Genomic DNA, 23,390 nt, shown 5'->3' with positions numbered 1-23,390 from the left:
CACAAGCAAGACTTCCTTTTACACAGAGAAGGGTAGATGCTTGGAACACGCTGCTGGGGAGGTGGTACAAGTAGATATGACAGCAAAGTTTAACAGCCATTTAGATAGACACATACACAGGTAGGGAAGAGGGATATGTGGACCATGCAGGCTGATGGGATTAGTTCAGAATGGCATCATATTTGGTGCAGACATGGCAGGCTGAAGAACCGGTTCCTGTTCTCGACTGTTTTGCATTCTAACATGCCACCAAAGGCAAAACAACGTAGAGAACCACAACAACATAGTAAAATATTCCTTTTGATTTTTATTATACATACACAATGAATGCTGGACCAAAGTCATTCAATTAACAGTGACTGGCAGATGAACAGCAGCTTAAACATAGCATAGTGTTGGACAGATAGTAACAGACAAATCTCATACCTCATCGATGTCAGGGAAATGCTCCAAAAACTGTGATACATAAGTGGTGATGGACTGTTCTTCTGGATGTTCAACATCAACATCTGCAGATAAAGGAGAATTGTCACTGCATTATTTGTGTTCTGCTCTGATGATGTTCAGAGGGCGAGCAGGAACACATGGATTATGGTGTCTCGCTCCAGTATGATTCAGGGAAATGAACTGGTGTAAAAGATTTGGACAGAAAGTCAGTTAGGATGATGGTTGTACATGGCAGTCATGTGAATGGAAGTGACAAGAGCCTAATTGATGTCCCAGGATTGTGGCCTGTCTGCAACATTTGGCCACATTCTTAGACTGTCCTTTAGGAGAGGCATGAACCAGAACCAGTACAACCACTTATTTGTGCTTTTGTAGACTCTGGAGAAACTCTCAAACTCCTTCAAGTTCCACAATAATAATTCTGGAAACATTTTGTGGCCAACTTTCTTTTGAAAAGCCTCTGGTGGTTCCTCTAGAAATCGCTTGTGAAATGGCATAAGTCCTACTGATATAACTCCAAGCTTACTTGTTTATACCTGAATTTTGAGTATGGGGTCACACACTAGCAAAGAACCCGAATCTAATAATAAACCTATTTCAGGCAGGCAGACTTCTCACTCATTGAAAATTCTGCTTTATGATGGTAAATAGCAAATCTTTTACATCACAAGGCAGCTAAAGTACCCACCTACAACTTTCAACTGCTGGCCACCTGTTTTTCTGTGAATGGATTGCTGTGGATTGATTTTTCTCCTGTTATATCGAAGATAATCAGGGCTGTTGGTTTACATTAATTTACAATGTTTTCCCACTTTAACTCACATTCTGAAACTGAATAAGTGCAAATCAGTTTTAGTGTATAACAGTAAAAGAAAAATCACAGAATCTAAATAGGGCACAATAGAATGCCTGACCACATCTTTAGTGATCATCAGAGCAAGGTAGAATTGGAAATGTCACTTAGTTCATCAAGAGATTCTGATCTGAAATTGGGATAAAAGGACCATCAGTGGAACAATGTAGAAGGAACATTATTTGCCATTTGACCTAATCTGCAGGTGCTTCTTGGACCAGTATGGAGAATGCATAATTCATAGAGTCCTAGAGATGGAAACAGACCCTTCGATCCAACCCATCCATGTCAACCAGATATCCCAACCCAATCTAGTCCCACCTGCCAGCGCGTGGCCCATATCCCTCCAAACCCTTCCTATTCATATACCCATCCAATGCCTTTTAAATGTTTAAATCCAGCCTCCACTACTTCCTCTGGCAGCTCATTCCATACACTCACTGCCATCTGTGTGAAAAAGTTGCCCCTTAGGTCTCTTTTATATCTTTTCCCTCTCACCCTAAACCTTTGCCTATTTACCTTATCCATGCCCCTCATAATTTTGTAAACCTCTATAAGGTCACCCTTCAGCCTCTGACGCTCCAGGGAAAACAGCCCCAGCCTGTTCAACCTCTCCCTATAGCTCAAATCCTCCAACCCTGGCAACATCTTTTAAATCTTTTCTGAACCCTTTCAAGTTTCACAACATCTTTCCAATAGGAAGGAGACCAGAATTGCACGCAATATTCCAACAGTGGCCTAACCAATGTCCTGTACAGCCACAACATGACCTCCCAACTCCTGTACTCAATACACTGACCAATAAAGGAAAGCATACCAAACGCCTTCTTCACTATCCTATCTACATGCGACTCCACTTTCAAGGAACTAACAACCTGCACTCCAAGGTCTTTGTTCAGCAACAGTCCCTAGGACCTTACCATTAAGTGTATAAGTCCTGGTAAGATTTGCTTTCCCAAAATGCAGCACCTCGCATTTATCAGAATTAAACTCCATCTGCCACTTCTCAGCCCATTGGCCAATTTGGTCAAGATCCTGTTGTAATCTCTTTGCTGTCCATTATACTTCCAATTTTGGTGTCATCTGCAAACTTACTAACTGTACCTCTTATGCTCGCATCCAAATTATTTATTTAAATGACAAAAAGTAGAGGGCCCAGCACCGATCCTTGTGGCACTCCACTGATCACAGGCCTCCAGTCTGAAAAACAACCCTTCACCACCACCCTCTGTCTTCTACCTTTGAGCCAGTTCTGTATCCAAATGACTAGTTCTCCCTGAATTCCGTGAGATCTAACCTTGCTAATCAGTCGTGGGGAACCTTGTCGAACGACTTACTAAAGTCCATATAGATCACATCTACTGCTCTGCCCTCATCAATCTTCTTTGTTACTTCAAAAAACTCAATCAAGTTTGAGAGACATGATTTCCCACGCACAAAGCCATGTTGACTATCCCTAATCAATCCTTGCCTTTCCAAATACATGTACATCCTGTCCCTCAGGATTCCTTCCAACAACTTGCCCACCACCGAAGTCAGGCTCACTGGTCTATAGTTCTTACTACCCTTCTTAAACAGTGGCACCATGTTACCCAACCTCCAGTCTTCCAGCACCTCACTTGTGACTATCGATGATACAAATATCTCAGCAAGAGGCAGAGCAATCACTGGTCTAGTTTCCCACAGAGTTCTAGGGTACACCTGATCAGATCCTGGGAATTTATCCACCTTTACCGGTTTCAAGACATCCAGTACTTCCTCCTCTGTAACATGGACCTTTTGCAAGACGTCACCATCTATATCATTCATATCCTTTTCCACAGTAAATACTGATGCAAAATAATCATTTAGTATCTCCCCCATTTTCTGCAGCTCCACACAAAGGCTGCCTTGCTGATCTTTGCGGGACCCTATTCTCTCTCTAGTTACCCTTTTTTCCTTAATGTATTTGTAAAAACTCTTTGGATTCTCCTTAATTCTATTTGCCAAAGTTATCTCATTCAATATAGAAAGAATTCTGCCATACCTTCAGGTTCTAATAGTGGTGGGATGTCCAGATTGATGTGTGCTAGTTTGAACGCATCTTCAAGATTGACCTTGTTTGGTCTCTCCATAGCTTTTCTCATATCCACTAAGCTTGGGTCGATTGCTTTGATGAGAGCTAGGAATGCAATGCCACTCCGCCAACTGGTACTAAAGTCTTGAATGGCTACGCCATACCTGTATAATGATAAAGTTCACGGTATTGTCAATTTAATAAACGTCATACATGTAGCACAACACCATCCCTGCCAATCTATCCTCACCATATCTTGACAACAGGCAAGTGTAGCAATATTGGATTCTTAGATCTCCTAACCATGGATGCTTTGAACCAGAAAGTATGCAGTTGCCATAGGTTTCTCTCACTTGGGACACACACATTGGTACATAAGAATTGAATTGCAGAATTGTTGCTATGTGGAAGGAGGCTATCATGTTCTCATTATCAATCAGCATTATGTCTGTGTCAGTTCTGCCTTTAATCATTACTCATTGTTTCTACTCAATTAATCATAAAATGCACTTAGAAATGCCTCAATTGAACTAGCCTCCATTATACTTCCAGGCAGCACATTCCAGATGTGAATCATTTCTTTGTGAAAAAGGTCTCTCTCATTTGTCTCTGTGCCTCACACCCCACCTCCCCCAAGTTTATGCCACTTTATTGCATGTAGTAAAGTCTTAGAATGATTGCCTGGTTCATGATAAATAATCTCTAAACCGGTGACAAACCTTTCTTTTTCTAATGCCCTGAACTCTCTCCTCAGGGCAAATGTTGGACATTTGCTGAAAAGCTTTTAGCAGTAACATCTGATCATGATATTTCACCAGGCAAATGGGACCCATCTAATAATGACAGCACTGACAACAGTAGCATTCCTTCTGAAGGGTTCAAGTGGCTTCAGAAAAGTGCTGCTCAGTGTCTAATCTCCAAGCCCACATGAAGCTACCAAGTCTTCCCAGGGTCTGTTCATTACCAGTCAATAGGCAGAAAATCTGACACTGAGTTAAACAGGTACAACATTAGGCAGACTGTTCAACCTCCATTGTGAAACTCCTTGTTCTTTCCAAGATGCAAGGTGTGTGATTTTCATATTTTAATATCCTTTGCGTATAGATTTTGAACTAGTGGCATGTGGATTTGGTCGTCCTGCGTGAAGGGGTTTAATAATTAATGTGTCAGTATTTCTGGAACCATAATTTTTGAAAACCAGTGTAAGAGAGATGATAACGTGAATGTGTTTGCAATGGGAGAGCTTTACTAGTGGAGAGAGGAAACCTTGAGGAGCATTAGCTTGCCTTCTATTTAGAATGTCCAGGAATTTTCTTCTTGGGAGAAAACCACTCCATAACCTGGAAAGCTTTTTGTTTCAATTCACAGAAATCCTGCCTGAAGTTAGATGCAAAAAATAGTTGCTCCTTGAGAAGGGAGAGGAATTGATTTAGAGAAGTTAGGAAATAAGTTACCTTCATGAAAGTGTTTTAGTTGAATACTCCAGATCCGAAGTATGTGGTTAGAACCACGAAGCATGTAATTTAAAGCTGAGAAAGTCTAAATTCAGTTTTTTAACTAATCAAGAAAAAAGCTATCAAACTCTCAAGGCTGGGAATTCAAAGAAATAGTTACATTAAACATCTGCAATAGATCCTTGATTTCCTGATCCATAAACTGCGATCAGTAAAGATAGGTTACACACCTCCTCCATAATAATCCTCAACACTGGTGCCTTACAAGGCTGTGTACTCATTTCCTTATCATAGTCCTTATATAGTCATGAATGTGTGGCCAAATTCAGCTCTAACTCCACTTAAAAATTTTATGAAACCACTATAGTGGATCAGATCTCAAAGAATGACTCGAAAGAGTACAGGAATGAGATAAACAACTTAGTGGCACGGTATAAAGACCAAAAATCTCTCCCTCAATGTCAGCAAAACAAGGGAGCTGGTCATTGACTTCAAAAAACAAAGTGGAGGACATGCCCCTGTCTGTATCAATAGGGCTGAGGTGGAGGTGGTCGAAATCTTCAAGTTCCTATCACCAACATTTATCCTGGTCCATCCACATTGACGCTACAGTCAAGAAAGGTCATGAAACCTCTACTTCCTCAGAAGGCTAAGAACATTCGGCATGTCCATAATGACTCTTACCAATTTTTATAGATGTACCATAAAAAGCATCCTACCAAGATGCATCACAGCTTCGCATGACAACTGCTCTGCCCAAGACCACAAGAAATTACAGGGAGTTGTGAACACAGCTCAGTCCACAATGAAAACCAGACTTCCTTCTACTGACTCCATCTAAACTTCCTCCTGCCTTGGGAAAGCAGCAAACATAGTAAAAGACCCTTCCCACCCTAGTTACACTGTCTTCCACCCCCATCTTACATTGGAGAAGTTTGAAAACATATACCGACAGATTTAAAAAACAGCTTCTTCCGTGCTGTTATCAGGCTTATGAACAGACCTCTCATATTAGAATTGATCTTTCTCTGCACCTTCTCGGTAGCTGTAATACTACATTCTACATTCTGTTCTATTACCCTGATGTACTTATGTAAAGTATAATTCGTCTGGTTAGCATGCAAAACAATACTTTTCAATGTATCTCAGTACATGTGACAAAAATAAACCAAATCAAATCAAATCAAAAACCTATAGACAGAGAGCAAATTCCCTCTGGTATTTGGACTATTGTAAAATTACTATATTGGGATAGAGGAACAAAGCTAAAAATCACACAACACCAGATTACAGTCCAACAGGTTTATTTCGAAGCACTAGCTTTCGAGGTGCTGCCTTTTCATCAGGTGTGGTGTGATTTTTAACTTTGTCCACCCCAGTCTAGCACTGGCACCTCCAAATCATGGGATAGAGGGAGTAATATTTTCACAGCATGTTTTGAAAACTTCCACATTGTGTTATATGTGATTTGCTTGGTTTATTCTATTTTAACTTCATTTCTGTTACACAATGAAATCCAGTTGTATTGTTAACTTCAAATCTGCACCATTGTGTTTTAGTGATAAATCACTGTTAAATAGACACAAAGTCAACATATGATCTATCAAGCCAGATTTAATTCTGTGATCTAACTTGTCTATTAATGCCATCAGATAGATCACACAATCCTTAAAAATGTGAATAGATCTACAATTACTATAACATCAGTATAACACAATAAGTTGGTAGTAAAGTATTTTGCTCTCAGAAGATCATGAAAGATACCAAGTACAGAATGCAAGTCTTTTTTTTAATACAGTGGTTTTAAAATATCAAAAATCTCCTTTGGTACTTAAAATGTGGAATAACTATTTCAATGGCACCTTTCACAGCCCACAATAAAATTGACCCTCTAACCTAACCCTCCATTAAGTGAGATCATGTCTGATCTGCAATTTAACTCCATACATATCAACTTATTACTCCTACTTTTAGTTTACAAAGTGTACTAATCTGACTACACACTAAAAATCATCATTAGATCTAGCATCAATTGCAATTTGTGAAAGAGAATTCTAAACTTCTGACACTTTTTTCCTTAATTTCACTCTTAAACATCTGGTTTCTAGTTTTCGACTATACCATGGCATAGTCCTAGTTTTCCCAACCAATGGATATAGTTTCTGTTTACCCATCCTATCTGTTCCCTTAGAAGCACAAAATTTCGAGCAAATCAACACATAACCTTCTGAATTTCAGGAATGCACCCATGGTCAATGTTATCTTCCTACAGAATTTAGTCCATGTTGTCATGTCATCATTCAAGTGGTGATTTGCCCCCATGAAAACGGCTATAATCCTTTGGGAATAGACATCACACCTTATGTAGAAGGGAGTTTTAAGATTATGACTGAAGTGAAGGAACGACGATATAGTCTTTGATATGGGCTCGAATCTATGACTTGTGATATTGAGCAGGAGAGGGAACACTGCCATTATCTGCTGAGTGTGGTACTGACTGAGCCATAGATTACATAATAATAATGTAGTGGATTCCAAGTTGGAAAGTTGCCAACCACATTGCCAACAGTAGATTACGGAAGGCTTTTAAAAGTGGGAAAGAGAAGAAAAGGAGTAGAAGAGTTCAAGATTGCAAGCGCAACATAAATGAGGTTCTGCTGTAAATAAAGCAAACAGCATGAAGTTGAAACCTACTTTGCAATCCTCCTCTGCACCCAGTTCAGGAGAACTTTAATGACCCTCCTCTGATCCTTGTATGGAGCTGATGGGGCTGTTTCCTTAGGAATGCAGTGTAACATAAGGTCATTATCACTTCCACTGTGCAAGGAAGACAAACTGGATGTGGGAGAGAAAGTCTTCAGATGTCCTGTTGCTTCCTTTATCTGCAGTTAAAGGAACAAAAAAAATTTGTTAAACGTTTTCACGCAGAAGCTGGTGCATGTATGGAATGAACTGCCAGAGGAAGTGGTGGAGGCTGGTACAATTACCACATTTAAAAGGGATCCAAAAAGGTATATGAACAGGAAGGGTTTTAAGATGGATATGAGCCAAATGCTGGCAAATGGGATTAGATTTATTTTGGATATTTGGTCGGCATGGACGAGTCAGACCAAAGGGTTAGTTTCTGTGCTGTTTATCTCTATGATTCTAAATACTACAGAACATAACATGAAGGGAGCTATTTTAACCCTGATGCCTGGTTAAAAACCATTCAAATGAACATATAAAAATCACCCATGACATACAGCTTAAATCCTCAATTCCAATTTTAATCAGCTCTTCTGCTTAGGCAAGGTGGACATCTGCTTGAATATTTTTTAACTATCCAGGTTTGGCAAGGAGAATTTCATTGGAATATCAAGTTCAATTGTTTGTTGAATGATGGCTGTCAGCAGCTTAAGATTAGTGAGGAGCAAGATCAGACAATCTTTCATTTATCATATAGTCACTGACTGACTGAAGAGGCTCACATCTGAATGACGAGATAATGTACTGAAACACAAATTGACATCTGCAGAGGTATATCTCAACACACGATGCTTCCAGGATAGCATGGAAACTGATGAGATTAACACATTTCAATCCAACAGCAGTGCAGGTTGATGGTAAAGGGGTGGGGAACTGTCTTCACTTCCAAATCGCTTAGAGACACACTTCATAATACTGGAAAGCAGGTGATCCATCTTATTTCACCATTTTAGATGTTTAAATATTACCATATTAGATTAAGTATCACCATAGCAGCACTGAGTAACATACAGAAGTCAGGGAAAAAGAGAGGAAAAAAATGAGAGAGATTTTAACAAAACCTCCTTACTTTTATATTCCATATAATAACTTGAATGAAGTGATGGAAGATATGGACATCAAATTTGTTGTTGACATAAAGGTTAGTAGGAAAGTAAGCTGTAGAAAGACCATGTCTTTGTATTTTTGTACTTTTTGAAACTGTGGGCTGAAATTAGAAAGAACTGTTGTGAAACCAATCAATGTACAAGGATGCTTGCATGTTTTGTATATAAAAGGAGTTTCTCTGTTTCTGTACCTAAGAAGTAGGTTTACGAATGAAACTGATTGGTTTGTGGACTCTGAGCAAATTATCAATGACTTTAAGCTTCTATTGCCAATAACAAGATGATTGACGGTCAGTTAGCTAAACAGCTTGGGCTGTGAAAAAGACAGTTCAAGACCAAAAGAGAACCAAGCAGATCTGCAGCCACCAAAATTCACTCTCTCTCACTCCTCTATAGGAAGCCACTCCAAACCCAAAGAACTCAAGCCTGTCTTTCCTTCAGCAGTTAGTGCAAGTAATGACTTCAAATTGGGTAGGTCAAAGATCTATCATATATGAACCAACCATCCTACTTCCCTTGTAAATCAGTGGAAGCATTTGGAAAAAGGAGGGTCAACAAGGAGTGTTTGGGTCAGCAAGAACCAACCCTACAAATCTCTCCATCCATGTGTTTACGTTTGTCTGTGTGCACGGGAAATCAGGTGCGTGTGTGTAAGGGGAGTCTATGAAGTCTTTAGAGTTTTAATTTGTAGAACTTACTTCACTTAATTTAATCATTTAGCTAGAGCTAGAATCTAATGATCCATTATAAATGGTGATTTCTTGAGGAGTACAAAAACTTAGTCCATACTTTCTATTAATGAATGTTTGACAATCAGTAGTTTGTGGATTTTATGCATTTCTTTTAAACACTAACTTTTGTGATAACTCTGAAAATAGCAGACCTTGATTTCTAGCAGACCACCCAAGTCAGTTGCGATAGTTTTCTAAAGAACATGATGCTACAAAAAAAGTGAGCGGGCAAAAATTTGACAATTGAAGTATACTGTGGGAAAATGTGAAATTGTCCATTTTGGCAGGAAGAATAAAAACTATTTACTGGAATAGTGAGAGATTGCAGAGCTCTGAGATGGGAGCGCTTCTGTGGGTCCTTGTGCATGAATTGCAAGAGGTTAGGATGTAGGTACAGCAAATAATTAGGAAAACTAATGGAATGTTATCAGAAGGGGAATTGAATACAGAAGTAGGGAGGTTATGCTTCAGTATACAGTTTACTAGTGAGATCACAATTGGAGTACTAAGCAAGTATTCGTCGCCTTTTTAAAGAAGTATACAAATGTATTAAATAGCAGGCCAAGCTCAACTGACTGAAATGTCCCACTGTTGTTCCCGTTTCAAAACTGATCAGGTAAATACTTGATGTGAAAAATAATAGAAGGTTATGGGGGAAAGGAGTGGCACTAACTCTGTAGCTCTTTCAGAGGATCAGGCACAAGCATAATTGGCAAACAACCACTTTAGCACCCTATCATTTGAAGTGTATTGTCATAACATTAGCTAGCAAATAATATACAAAACACCAAATCCCAACTTGGTTGACTAGATTGAAAGAGTTGAGAATGATTGGCTGACCTTTCAGTCTATGAAGAGAGGGATGCCATTACCTTACCTGGAAATGGAGAATGATATTCCAGATTAAGCCAAGGATCATAGAAGGGTTGCCATCGGCAATCTCATGTGCATCAATGCTGACCAGTCTCACCTACAAACAATGAGGCACTGGCTAGTTAATGTTCAAAACATTCACAGTTACAGGACAGATATTTCAGATCAAGATTCCACATCACAATTCACAGTGCCTCAATAAAAATTATGCATCATAAATTTCAATGTAAGTATTAAACTTGAAAGTTTTAATTACATCTTATTGTTAGAATGCTAAATATTAAGGGAAGTAACCAGATTTTAGGAGCAGTAGATCAATATGTAGTTTTCCCAGTTAGTAAAATTGGCATTTATCTACATTGCCTACATTGAATCTATCAGGTGGTGCACAGAGGATAGTCTGGTGGTCAGTGTTGTTACACCCATTACAGAAGCCACTAATGAAGTTAACTGAGGCAACTGAAATCTATTTTCAACCATAGACATGTGTAAATTGAACAAAGGTTGTTGACATAGCCCCAGTGCCCCAAATAAAATACTTACGTATCCTTCCTCCAGAAACTGAAGGGCCTTTGCAATATTATTCAGTCTGAAAATCCGATGAGTGGAATGTTTATACTGTTGCATCTGGGCAAAGTAGAAGAACTATTAGTCAATTCAATATTTGCAAGATTGTGACGTCTAAAAAGAAAATTACTATTGTGCATGAATTCTGCTGTTATTTGCCAACCACACAAAATGATAAACAGGACCACACACCCCTTTTCAAATTTGCAGAACCAGAAAAATGTTACTTCATACCATACTTAGATCATGCACGATCCTGTCCTGCTTCGCATTCCAAAAATTCCAAACTTTTTATTCTGATAATGCACCCTCCTAGTTGTAGACTCACCATTGAATCAGAGTCATACAGCAAAGAAACAGATCCATCAGTCCAACTCATCCATGTTGACCAAGTTTCCCCAAAGTAAACTAATCTCACTTGCCTGTATTTGGCCCATTTCCCTCTAAACATTTCCTATTCATGTACCTATCCAAATGTCTTTTAAATATTGTAACTGTACCTGCATCTACCACTTTCTCTGGCACTTCATTCCACACATGAACCATGCTCTGTGAAAAAGTTGCCCCTCAGGTCTCTCTGAAATCTTTCTCCTCTCACCTTAAACCTATGCCCTCTAGTTTTGAACTCACCTACCCTAAGAAAATGACATTTGCTCTTCACCTTATCTATGATGCTAATGATTTTATAAACTTCTAGAAGGTCACCCCTCAATCTCCTACACTCCTGTAAAAAAATGTCCCAACCTCCCCTTATACTCAAACCTTCCAATCCCAACAAGATCCTAGTAAATCTTTACTGAACCTTCACCAGAACTCCAAAAAGAGGAAGAAGAACACCTCTACAATGTATTCGCCAAAAACGGATACCCCCGCAATTTCATCAACAGATGCCTAAGGGAAAGACAACGGAATGAGGACATGCCACAACCCAAAGGACTAGCCACGTTACCATACATCAAGAACATTTCTGAACTGACGGCCAGAGTACTACAACCACCACGACTCATAACAGCACACAAACCAACAGCCACTCTCAGACAACAACTCACCAGGACAAAGGACCCGATACCCAGCATGAGCAAAACCAATGTAGTGTACAAAATCCCATGCAAGGACTGCACAAAACACTACATAGGACAAACAGGAAGACAACTAAAGATCCGTATCCATGAATACCAACTAGCCACGAAACGACACGACCAGCTATCCTTAGTAGCCACACACGCAGATGACATGAGTTCGACTGGGACAACACTACCATTATAGGACAAGCCAAACAGGGAACAGCCAGGGAATTCCTAAAGACATGGCACTCATCCACAGATTCTATCAACAAACACATCGACCTGGACCCAATATACCGGCCACTGCAGCAGACAGCTGGAACTGACAACCGGAAGCGGCAGAGACAAACCACTATAAATGCTGGAGGAAACATCACAGAAGCGCTTCACAGGAGGCTCCCAAGCACTGAGGATGTCACCTAGACAGGGGATGAAACGTATGCAACACAAATTCCCAGCTCAGCGAACAGAACCACAACATAGTTACAGGATGGTCACAACTGAGAAGTAAATATCCAGTAGTATCAGACTATTCGGAAGGTGCAGCACAAGAGGCTGCTGCGTATGATAAGGATGCAAGGCGTTACGGGTAAAACATTAGCATTGATAGAGGATTTGTTGACTAACAGGAAGCAAAGAGTGGGGATAAATGAGTATTATTCTAGTTGGCAATCAGTAACTAGTGGTGAACCTCAGGGATCAGTGTTGGGACCACAATTATTCACAATTATGTAGATGGTTTGGAGTTGGGGACTACATGTAGTGTGCCAAAGTTTGCAGGTGACACTAAGATGGGTGGCAGATCAAAGTGTGCAGAGGACTGTGAAACTTTGCAGAGGAACATAGATACTTTAAATGAGTGGGCAAAGGTCTGGCAGATGGAATACAATGTTAATAAATATGAAGTCATCCATTTTGGTAGGAGTAACAATAATAAGGATTATTACTTGAATGGTAAAAAGTTGCAGCATGCTACTATGCAGATGGACCTGGGTGTCCTTGTCTATGAATCACAGAGGGTTTGTCTGCAGGTACAACAAGTAATTAGGAACACAAATGGAATTTTGTCCTTCATTGCTAAAGGGATTGAGTTTAAAAGCAGACAGGTTATGTTGCAGCTGTACAGGGTGCTGGTGAGGCCACACTTGGGAGTACTGCCTGCAGTTTTAGTCTCCTTCCTTGAGAAAGATATACTGGCACTGGAGGGGGTGCAGAGGAGGTTCACTAGGTTGGTTCTGGAGTTGAGGGAGTTGGCTTTCAGGAGACTAAGTAGACTGGGATTATATTCATTGGAATTTAGAAGAATGGGTGTGGGGGGGGGCAGGTCTTCTAGAAACATATAAAATTATAAAGGGAATCGATAAGATAGTAGAGAGGATGTTTCCACTGGCAGGTGAAACTAGGGCAAGAGGGCATAACTTCAAAATTAGGGGGAGCAGATTTAGGAATGAATTGAGAAGGAACTTCTTCACCCAGAGGTTGTAAATCTATGGAATTCACTGCCCTGTGAAGTAGTTGACATTACTTCAGTAAACGTTTTTAAAGCTAAGATATTGTTTTTTTGAACAATAAAGGAATTAAAGGATATGGTGAGGGGACAGGTAAATTGAGCTGAGTCCACGAAAAGATCAGCCATGATCATATTGAATGGTAGAGCAGGCTTGAGGAGCCAGATGGCCTACTCCTGCTCCTAGTTTTTAGGTCTATACCCAATATAGGGCTCCTTATTTTTGACCAGAACTTCAATATCTTCATTCATCCACTATTCCCTACTCTTATCAACTTTACCCTTCATTCTAACAGAAATATAATGCCTCTGAACTGGTTATCTGAATTTTGAAAACTTCTCACTTACCAGTCGCCCCTTAACCTGCAAACAGTCTACTTCAATCAGCTCTTGAAAGTTTCTGTCTCATACCAGCAAAATTCACCTTACTCTAATTAATAACTTTTATTTTTATACAAGGCCTATCCTATTCCATAACTATTTAAACACTAATAGAATTATGATCACCGATTCCAGTGTCCCCCCCAACACTTCAGTCACTTGCCCTGGCCTTATTTCCTAACAGAAAGTAGTTTTACTCGTTTTCTAGTGGGTACATCTACATATTAATAAAGAAAATTTTCTTGAACACATCAAACAAATTCCTCACCATCCAAGCCCTTAACACTATGGTAGTCCCAAGCTATGTCTGGAGAAAGTTAACATTCCCTACTATTACAACCCTATTATTCTTACATATATCTGAGATGACCAGCCAAGTGAAATATTCTTGTAGCATTTACCCTGGCAAACTCCTAAAGAATTCTATATCTTTCATGAGATCATCTCTTATCATTTGAAAATAAATATATTTTCTATTATACCTGCCAATCTAGTAATTTTTCCACATCATAATACACTTGCCATGTTCTAAACCACACTCCCTCTTTCTCATTTCTCAGATTGGAAAAGAGTTGAAAGTGATGTTCCCCAAGTATCACTGTTGGGACATTTGCTTTTTCTGATTTATAAAAATTGTTTGAAGATGGTTGTTGAGGGCAAAATCTCTAAAATTTGCAGATGATACTAAGCTAGGGAGAACAGTGAATTGTGAGGATAATGCTGAGCAACTTCAGAGGAATATTGACAAGTTGGCTAAATAGACAGACACCGGACAGGTGAATTTCAATGCTGACAAATGTGAGGCAATGAAATTTTGTAGAAAAAGCATGGAGAGATAATCCAGGTTCAATGGTGCAACTTTGAGGAGAGTACAAGAGCAGAGGGACTTTGGGGTTCATGTGCATAATTCTCTGAAGATAACCATGCAAGTTGCAACAGTTGTTAAGGTGGGTTCTAGAACCCTTGGATTTATAAATAGAGGAATATAGAGTATAAAAGCAAGTAAGCACGTGCTACACCTCTACAAATCGTTGGTCAAGCCATACTCGGAGTAGTGCGTTCACTTTTGAGCACTTTTATTTAAGGAAGGATGTTAAAGCCCTGTAGAGAACACAAAAGGGGTTTCTGGAATGACACCAAGAATGAGGGATTTTAGAAACAAGAAAAGATTAGAAAAATTGGATTTATTCTCCTTGGAGTCGAGAGTGTGATACTGGAAAAGCACTGAAGGGCTAGGGAAGGTAGCTGAGAGTGCGTTAGGGAGATGGAGGTGGTGGTAATAGTGATAAGTCAGAGGGAAGGTGGAGTGGATAGGTGGGAAGGACGATGGACAGGTAGGACAGGTCATGAGGGCGATGCTGAGTTGGAAGGTTGGATCTGGGATGAGGTGGGGGGAGGGGAAATCAGGAAACTGGTGAAATCCACATTGATGCCATGGGGTTGGAGGATCCCGAGGCGGAAGATGAGGCGTTCTTCCTTCAGGCGTTGCAGGAGCCCCAGGACCTACATGCCTTTGCAGAAAGCAAGGGGGAGTTGAACACTTCTGATCTATCACCATTACCTCCCCCCTTCATCGTACTCTCAGCTACCTTCCCCAGCCCAAACCTCCACCCATTTATCTTACCACCCCCTCGGCTCACAACCTCATTCCTGATTAAGGGCTTTTGTCCGAAACGTCGATTCTCCTGCTCCTTGGATGCTGCCTGACCTGCTGTGCTTTTCCAGCACCACACTCTAGACTCTGATCTCCAGCATCTGCAATCCTCACTTTCTCCTTATTCTTCTTGGAGCAGAGAAGATTAAGGAGGTGACTTTGTTGAGGCCTTCAAAAGTTATAAACAATTTTGACAGGGTAAAGAAGAAAATTCTGTTTCCACTAGTTGATATGTCAGTAACTAGGGGTCACAATTTTGAGATTGTCAACAAGAGAGCTGGTAGTGAGATTATGAGCAACTTAATTACTCAGAGTTGTTAGGATTTGGAATGCACTTACTGGGAGAGTGAGTGGAGGTGGATTCCATATGATGTTTTGAAAAAGAACTGGATATATATTTCAGAAGTGTTGAATTTAGAGGGCTTTGAAGGTAGTGCTCGAGAACGGGACTAGCTGGGTGGCTGTTTTGGGAGCAAGTACAGAAGAATCAGTAGGTCAAATAGCCACCTTTTGTTCTGTAAAATTTTGTGATTCCTCTTTGCATCCTCCTTACAGTTGACGTTTCCACCCAACTTTGTAATATCAGCAAACTTCAATAATCACACTCACAAATGTCATTAATATTGATTGTAAATAGCTGAAGCCCAAGTACCATTCTTGTGGTATTTCACTGATACAGTTTACTAACCTGAAAGTATATCTATTTATTCCTAGTCTTTGGTTTCTGATCATTAACCAATTCTCAATCTGAGCTGACACACAATTCCACGTATGCTAATTTTATTTTTTAAAAAATTGTAAGGCCCTTTACTGAATGCTCTTGTTATAATCTAAATACACTACACCTACTGGTTCTCCTTAACCACACTAGTTGCATTCTAATACGGAATTGTCAAATACAAAATTTCCTGTCATAAATCTGTGTTTACTGAACTCTCTCATGTTATGATTTTGTTAACAGCTCCTCATAATAAATTCCAGCATTCCCCAGTAACTGATGTTAGGCTAACTTGATAATTACCGCATTTTTCAAATAGGTGACTTATCATTTTGAATGCCACTATATTAACAGTGAGAACAATCATAACCTTCTCTAATCTCACCAATATAATGCTGAAATCTCTAAACACTGGTACCATTCTGTGAATCTTTCTGTTCCCACTCTAAGACCTTGATATCCTTTCTAAAGCATAGTGTTCAGATTTGGACAGAATAGTTCAGTTGAGACTCAAGTAGTGATTTGTAAACATTGAAGATAACTTCTATTGCTGTTGAACATTTTGAAACAGTTGCTTAATGATAACATTCCTCACTAGGATATCTACCGCTATATAAAGATATTGCACCAAAATAAACAAAGTCACAAACTACAAGTTTGTAGAAGTGCAATAGTGTTAAATAACTTTACCAGTCTTTGCCCAGATAGCACCTCCAGCAAAGCCATCAGGATCTTCCCATCTTGCATATCTTTAAACAAATCCTTCACCTCCAGGGGTGGATTGCACTGTAAAATCACAAACAATGTCTGGTAAATGGAGCATAAACAATCCCAAAGTATATATGTGGACACATAATTTGCATTTATTTTACCAGTAAAATGTAAGAGAATAATGGACAAGGAATTAGAGAAAATTTCAGGAGTTTTGATACACATCTAAATTAAAGAATTTGTTATTTTGAGAGGTTATAAGTTCTAAATAAATGCAAATTATGTGTGTTTATTTCAGTATTATATCAAACAAGAAATGCAAATATTTTACAAACCTGTGTGTCTACTGCACTCAACAGCTACTTACATTTACTGAGCTACCCTACAGCAGCATCCTTCAGATATGTTCCCAGATAGAAATAGCACCAAACCAAAAGAGGTGGACAGTTGGATGTTTGGTCTCAAAAAAAAAAGGAAATTGTGGGCTTTCAGGTAATTCTTTGTCATCACACAATAGGGCAGGTATGAATTTTGACTCCAATGCTGTTCATTGGAGTCAATGCTGTTCACTGTTCATCCTACTGACACTCACTATTTAAGCTCAGATCTGAAGAATGACTTTTGAGTGACATGTTGGAGCAAAGCCAGAACTGGTGACCATATAGCTCAGCAAGAGGCAACACCTGCAGGAGTGTTTGATTGGAATACATAGCATATTAAAAACATTATTAATCATTCATAGCTGGCCAGAATGTAAAATTTTTAAGGGCGTTTTTTAATTCAAATGATGTGGGCATCATTGGCTAGGCCAGTATTCATTGCCCATCCCTAATTGCTCAGCGGGCAGTCATTGCTATCAGTCTGGAGTCACACTTGGTCACAAACTTGATCAGTCCTCTCCTAAGGACATACAGGCGGACGGACGGACACACACACACACACACACACACACATACACACACGCCCTTTTTGGGGCGAACATCCACTTGACCCCGTCTTTTGGTTTACTGCAGTTTCTATCTGGGAGAGATGATTGCTGTTGGGTAGTTTTCTATATTAAAAGGACTCAGTAAATGCAACCACCCAGAGTACACGTTGTGTCCTTGCCACTCTCAGTGCTTCCTCCAAGTGTTGTTCAACATGGAGGAGTATTGATTCTCAGCCAAGGGAGGGCAATAAATGATAATCAGCAACAGGTTTCCTTTCCGATGTTTAACCATGAAACTTCATGACGTCCAGAGTCTATGCTGTGTACTGCCAAGGCAACTCTTGCCCGACCGTATATCACTGTGCCACCACTTCTGCTGGTGGGACAGGACATTTCCAGGGACGGTAAAGATGATGTCTGGAACATTGTCTGGAAGGCATGATTCCATGAGTATAACTACGTCAGGTTGTTGCTTGACTAGTCTGTGAGACAGCTCTCCCAACTTTGGCACTCGCCCCCCCCAGTGTTAGTAAGAAAAACTATACAGGGTTGACAGGGCTGTTTCTGCCATCGTTTTTTCCAGTCTCTAAGTTGATACCAGCCAGTCCATCGGTTTCATTTTTTTGTTGAGACTTCATAGCGATTGATACAACAGAGTGGCTGATTTTAATGATTGTAATAAGGTCAACCAGGTGGACCTCATGAGTTCCCTGATTGGACCAAATTATCAGCTCCAATCAGGGTACCCTGGCTGACAATATAAGCATGAACATTTCACTTTTTGATCACACAGCATTGCCCTTTGATGAGAAGGGCACTGATCGTCATTGGCCATTCTGGTGTTTCCTTCCTTCCAGGTGGCGGAAAATGAATAAAGATTTATGCACTTGTTGTCTTTCACTGTGTCTCACACCTGCACACAAACATCATGGGTGCTGGGAAAAATATAAGCACTACTGGTATTAGGTGGTAGTATGGGGAATAAAATAAGAAGAAAAAAAAGAAAAAAATTTTTAAAAAATAAACATGACTGTTCACGTAAGCATTGCTTACTCAGGGCTTTGCTTGTCACTGGTTCATTTGTCACATGGGTGTCTTTCCTGGTGGTAGAATATTAATAAAGTTATTTTCACTTGGTGTTTCACTGTGTCTTGCAGATACAGATACAAACATGGGTAGTTAAAAATATATATAACCACGAGAAGATTTAGAATCTCCCCAGTTCAGGAAACTGATTCCGAGCTGGCTGGCCACAAAAAAAAACAACAAAAAAAGCTATGTCAGAGGTTCTGTTCACTCAGAACTGGCTCTCTGTGTGTAAATAAAAGGTAACTTGGTGACAGGATACTGGCCTCAGTTGTTTCAGTTATCTAGACCATTTCAGAGGACAACTGAGAGTCAACCACACTGACATGGGTCTGGAGTCACACGTAAGCCAGACCAGGTAAGGATGGCAGATTTCCTTCCCTGAAGGACATTAGTAAGCCAGATGATTTTTTTCTGACAATTTACGATGTTTCATGGTCATCAGTAGATTCTTAACTATAGATTTTTTTAAAAAATTAAATTAAATTTCAACCAGCAGCTGTGGCAGGAATTTGAATCCCAGTCCCCCGAACATTGGCTGATTTACTATATTACATGTCTAGCAATATATACTTGTGACGCATTTGTCTTACATCCTCCTGAAAGTCACTGGCCATCATTCAATGTTGTTTTTTAAGTGCTGATTTCAGAATTTGACTTTCGACACCTTTCTACATGGTGAGAAATGCTTCTGAGTTAACTTATAACCAATAATGAAAGATGTCTGTTAACTGAATTGCTAATCATGGACACCAATACTCCATCTAGTGGCCTTAAATACGGCCTTTAAAAGAAAATATTCCAGGTGTTTCCGCAAAACTTGAAGTATATCCATTTTCCACAAGCCTTCAAAACATAAGTCATCCAGACAGTATTAAATATAAACCCTCTTCGTAACAATAAATATTGTTCGGCAGTGATTAATTAGCCTGAAATAGAATTCAATGCTCGCTCTTACCCTGTACAAGTGGAAGTTGATCCATCGGGTAAAAGTTCTCTTCTGCGTGCTCACTCTTTCAACTGAAGGGGAAACAAGGGGACAAGTTGCTCACTATTGTCACAAATACATGCCAACAAAACACACAATCCTACCTGGGTCACAATTTGATATGCTTGCACTGTCCTAATCAGACGTGAGACAGAGCCAATTTTTCTGTAAATTAGTTTCACTAAGCAGAGCACCATCACCATTTCAAAATCTCACGGCCTCGTTGTACAGAGTACCATCCAGTCTCCATTAACATGAGCAATAATGCTTCATGAGCTGATCTAGACAGTGAGTGTCTTGCAGCAGAACCTAGGGGTAGCCAAATCCAGACTTACCAATTCCAGAAATTTTAACTAACTTGTCCTCCTTTTGTAAAAGTTAACATGCACATATCAGGTTCTGGATTAGTGGTGCTGGAAGACCACAGCAGTTCAGGCAGCATCCAAGTAGCTTCGAAATTGACGTTTCGGGCAAAAGCCCTTCATCAGGAATAAAGGCAGTGAGCCTGAAGCGTGGAGAGATATTGAGGTGGTTAAAAAGATATTTAGCATGCTTGCTTTCATTGTTTAGACCTGAGAGTATATAGGATGTTGGTGAGGAAAAACAATGACTGCAGATGCTGGAAACCAGATTCTGGATTCTGGCAAAAGCCCCGAAACGTCGATTTCGAAGCTACTTGGATGCTGCCTGAACTGCTGTGGTCTTCCAGCACCACTAATCCAGAATCTGGTTTCCAGCATCTGCAGTCATTGTTTTTACCATGCACATATCAGATTTCACCAAAGCTTAGGCCCCTTCATCAACAACTGAGGCAAACAGCTCCTCTGATCAAATGAGTCACAATTCTGTGCCATGATCTATGATATCATTGCATCACCGAACTCAAAGCTGATTATTCATCTCCAGTTTCATCAGAACAGAAACAAGTCCAATATAAATCTTAGAATAGAATTGCACATTGCAGGCCATTCAACTCATTATGCTTGTGCCTCTTTGGTAGAGCTTTCCAATTGGCCCCCATTCCAAAGTTACTCCAATTGTTCCCAGCTTAATTCTTTCCCTCCAAGTAGTTATTCAAATAACTTTTCAAAGTTGCTTTAGAATCTCCATTTATCACACTCTTAGATTGCAGCTCATTGCGTAATAAAAAAAATTGCTCAATTCTCCCCTAGAAATAACATGGAATTAATTTTATACATTGTAATTACATTTTTTTTAAAAATCACCACCAGGGGGCAAAGTTACTCCAAAAACAAAATAATTACAATCGAATTCTGGAGGTTTTCCAGGCAAATGGCTGCTTCCTCAGATCAAAACATGTTTATTTGTGTGCCAGCTCCCTTAGTGTGTGCTAGGAAAATGCGCAAAGGGCACACAGCAATGGGTTCAGGCTAACCTGACTGCACAATTAATTATTTTACATGGGCTCCATTGGCATGGAAACTAGATTTAAATGAGATCACAGATGTTTTTAACGTTCTCTCTAGTCATTGAGGGATTGTCATAGCCTACAGATATACCTCAGATTTCCTCCTTCCATTTATTACACACCCTCTGTACATTATTTACTAAAAGCTTTCTGTTGCTTTGCAATTTCTTCCAGTCTTTCAACCCTACGAGACCTTTGTATTCCTCAACTCAGGCAGTTTACATCAATCCAGATTTTAAAATCACTCCCCCATTGGTGGCTTTACTGTTGCTAAGGTTCTGGAATTCCCTCCTAAACTCTCTTTTTTTGTCTTTTCTTTAAATCCTTGGAGATAGTGAAGACTTAAATCCTACCTCATTGATTAAGCTTTTGGTCACCTGTACTTGGGTCATTCAGTGTCAACTTGTGTTTCTAGGCAGCAGCATACAGTTAACTGGTGCACTTAATGTAGTAAACATCCCAAGACACTTAACAAGAATGATATCAACAAAAAACATCTTTGACACCAAGTCATAAGATAAATCAAGACAGATGATCAGAAGATTGATCATAGTGATGGGTTTTTTGAACATCTTAAAAAAGAATAGGGTGGTTGAGAGGCGCAAGTAGGTCAGGGAAGGAATTCTAGAGCTCCTTTGAAATTTTCCAATGCAAGTTTTTATTGATCTAGAGGAAAGCATAAGGTATATGCTTTCCTGAAGCCCAATATGTGTAACAGAGATAAGCAAGAATTCTATGATAGTACCCATGATTATTTAGTTTTCCTTCCAAACCTTGACGACATCACTATGCGGCCAAGAGTACTTCACACAATAAAGCACTCAGACGCACTTCACTTTCAGTACAAGTAGTAAAATGATTGCAGTGTTTACTATAAAGTTGTTATTGTTTGTTGGAGGAATTCACCATCAACATGAGAAGGCCTCCTCTCTAAGTAACAGAATCACTTTGGAAGGATTATGTTTGTGCTCTATAGAAGATGGTTTTCTAGAAAATACTTTCCATTCTCCTTAAAGCACTTAGGTGTCAGCTTGGCTCAGTGGGCACCACTCATGCCTCTGAGTCAGGTGGTGAATGCCACTATTAAATGTCACTCTACAGATACTAGAATACATTAAAAAAAAGCTGACCCTTTCAATTCCATAATCAAGGGAGCACTGTGCTAGAAGTGGTTCTGCTTTTTGCTTGAAATATGAAATCAATATTAACCAACATTTAAGCCTTTTAGAAAGACAACCCATGACTAATTTTTAAAAAATTACCCTGGAGTCCGAGGCAACATTTATCCTCGGACAAATCACTGAAATCTACACATTGAGCCGAATCTTATAGTATTGTGAACAGCATGGGCTATATTGAGTGGCAGTGGTATGTGAGAAGTCGGATATCAGGTCCAACTTGCTACATCTTTTACGTAACAGCTGGGCAATTAGGTGAAATTCTCACCAGACTGTGGCAGGTTGCCTACTGAGGGCATTATTGCACGTTAACAACCTTATTTACTGCATATTGAATCTCATTAATATACAGCTTCACACATTTCTGATCCTGTGAACACACTTAATGCTGAGAATTCTCAACACAGAAGTCAGAGTGGGTATCTGGTGGTGACTTCAGCTAGCTGTTTTCTCCAAAGCACTTCCATGTAGGACACCAGACACCAACATCTCAGGCCATACTCCATAGGCACCAGCTGCATAAATTCCATGTCTAAGATTGAAAAAAAAACAAATGCTGGAGATCATCTAGACTCAACATTAGCTTGATCCCTCTCCATGGATACCGTCTGACCTGCTGTGATCTCCAGCATTTGTTGTTTTCAGTATATTTCCAGCATCTGGAGTAATTTGTTCCTCCATGTCCAAGGACATTGATATCCAACATGTGCCAACCTCTACAAACTCTCATGGCACATATCTGATCCAATTAGAGGCACTTACATACTTCAATGTTGCACTTTGGGCTGCATCAATAACTATCATTGTAATGCTGCAGCATTCAGGGACATGCACCTAGTTCATGACAGTCAGGTTGCAATTCTGGACAGTTTGCTTGATCTTTCGGTACTTATTCACTTTGAGTCTACCTA

The 23,390-nt window shown here is 39.7% G+C and overlaps 1 protein-coding gene across 1 annotated transcript in view; it reads right to left on the bottom strand.

Moving 5' to 3' along the window:
- Positions 1-23,390, bottom strand: part of LOC140476063 (uncharacterized) — an 88,930-nt gene that overhangs the window by 21,177 nt on the left and 44,363 nt on the right. Inside the window, exons 2-8 of the mRNA XM_072568041.1 lie at positions 19,843-19,904; positions 16,850-16,945; positions 10,812-10,895; positions 10,273-10,365; positions 7,505-7,692; positions 3,327-3,520; positions 427-509 (exon numbers count right to left, since the gene is read on the bottom strand). Of these exons, the coding sequence (XP_072424142.1) occupies positions 427-509; positions 3,327-3,520; positions 7,505-7,692; positions 10,273-10,365; positions 10,812-10,895; positions 16,850-16,945; positions 19,843-19,904 (800 nt within the window). The remainder of the gene's footprint in view (positions 1-426; positions 510-3,326; positions 3,521-7,504; positions 7,693-10,272; positions 10,366-10,811; positions 10,896-16,849; positions 16,946-19,842; positions 19,905-23,390) is intronic.

The sequence above is a fragment of the Chiloscyllium punctatum genome, chromosome 4 (genome assembly GCF_047496795.1).
Source record: "Chiloscyllium punctatum isolate Juve2018m chromosome 4, sChiPun1.3, whole genome shotgun sequence".
In the NCBI taxonomy this organism is placed as follows: Eukaryota; Metazoa; Chordata; class Chondrichthyes; order Orectolobiformes; family Hemiscylliidae; genus Chiloscyllium; species Chiloscyllium punctatum.
This window is presented reverse-complemented; position numbering and strand designations above follow the sequence as displayed.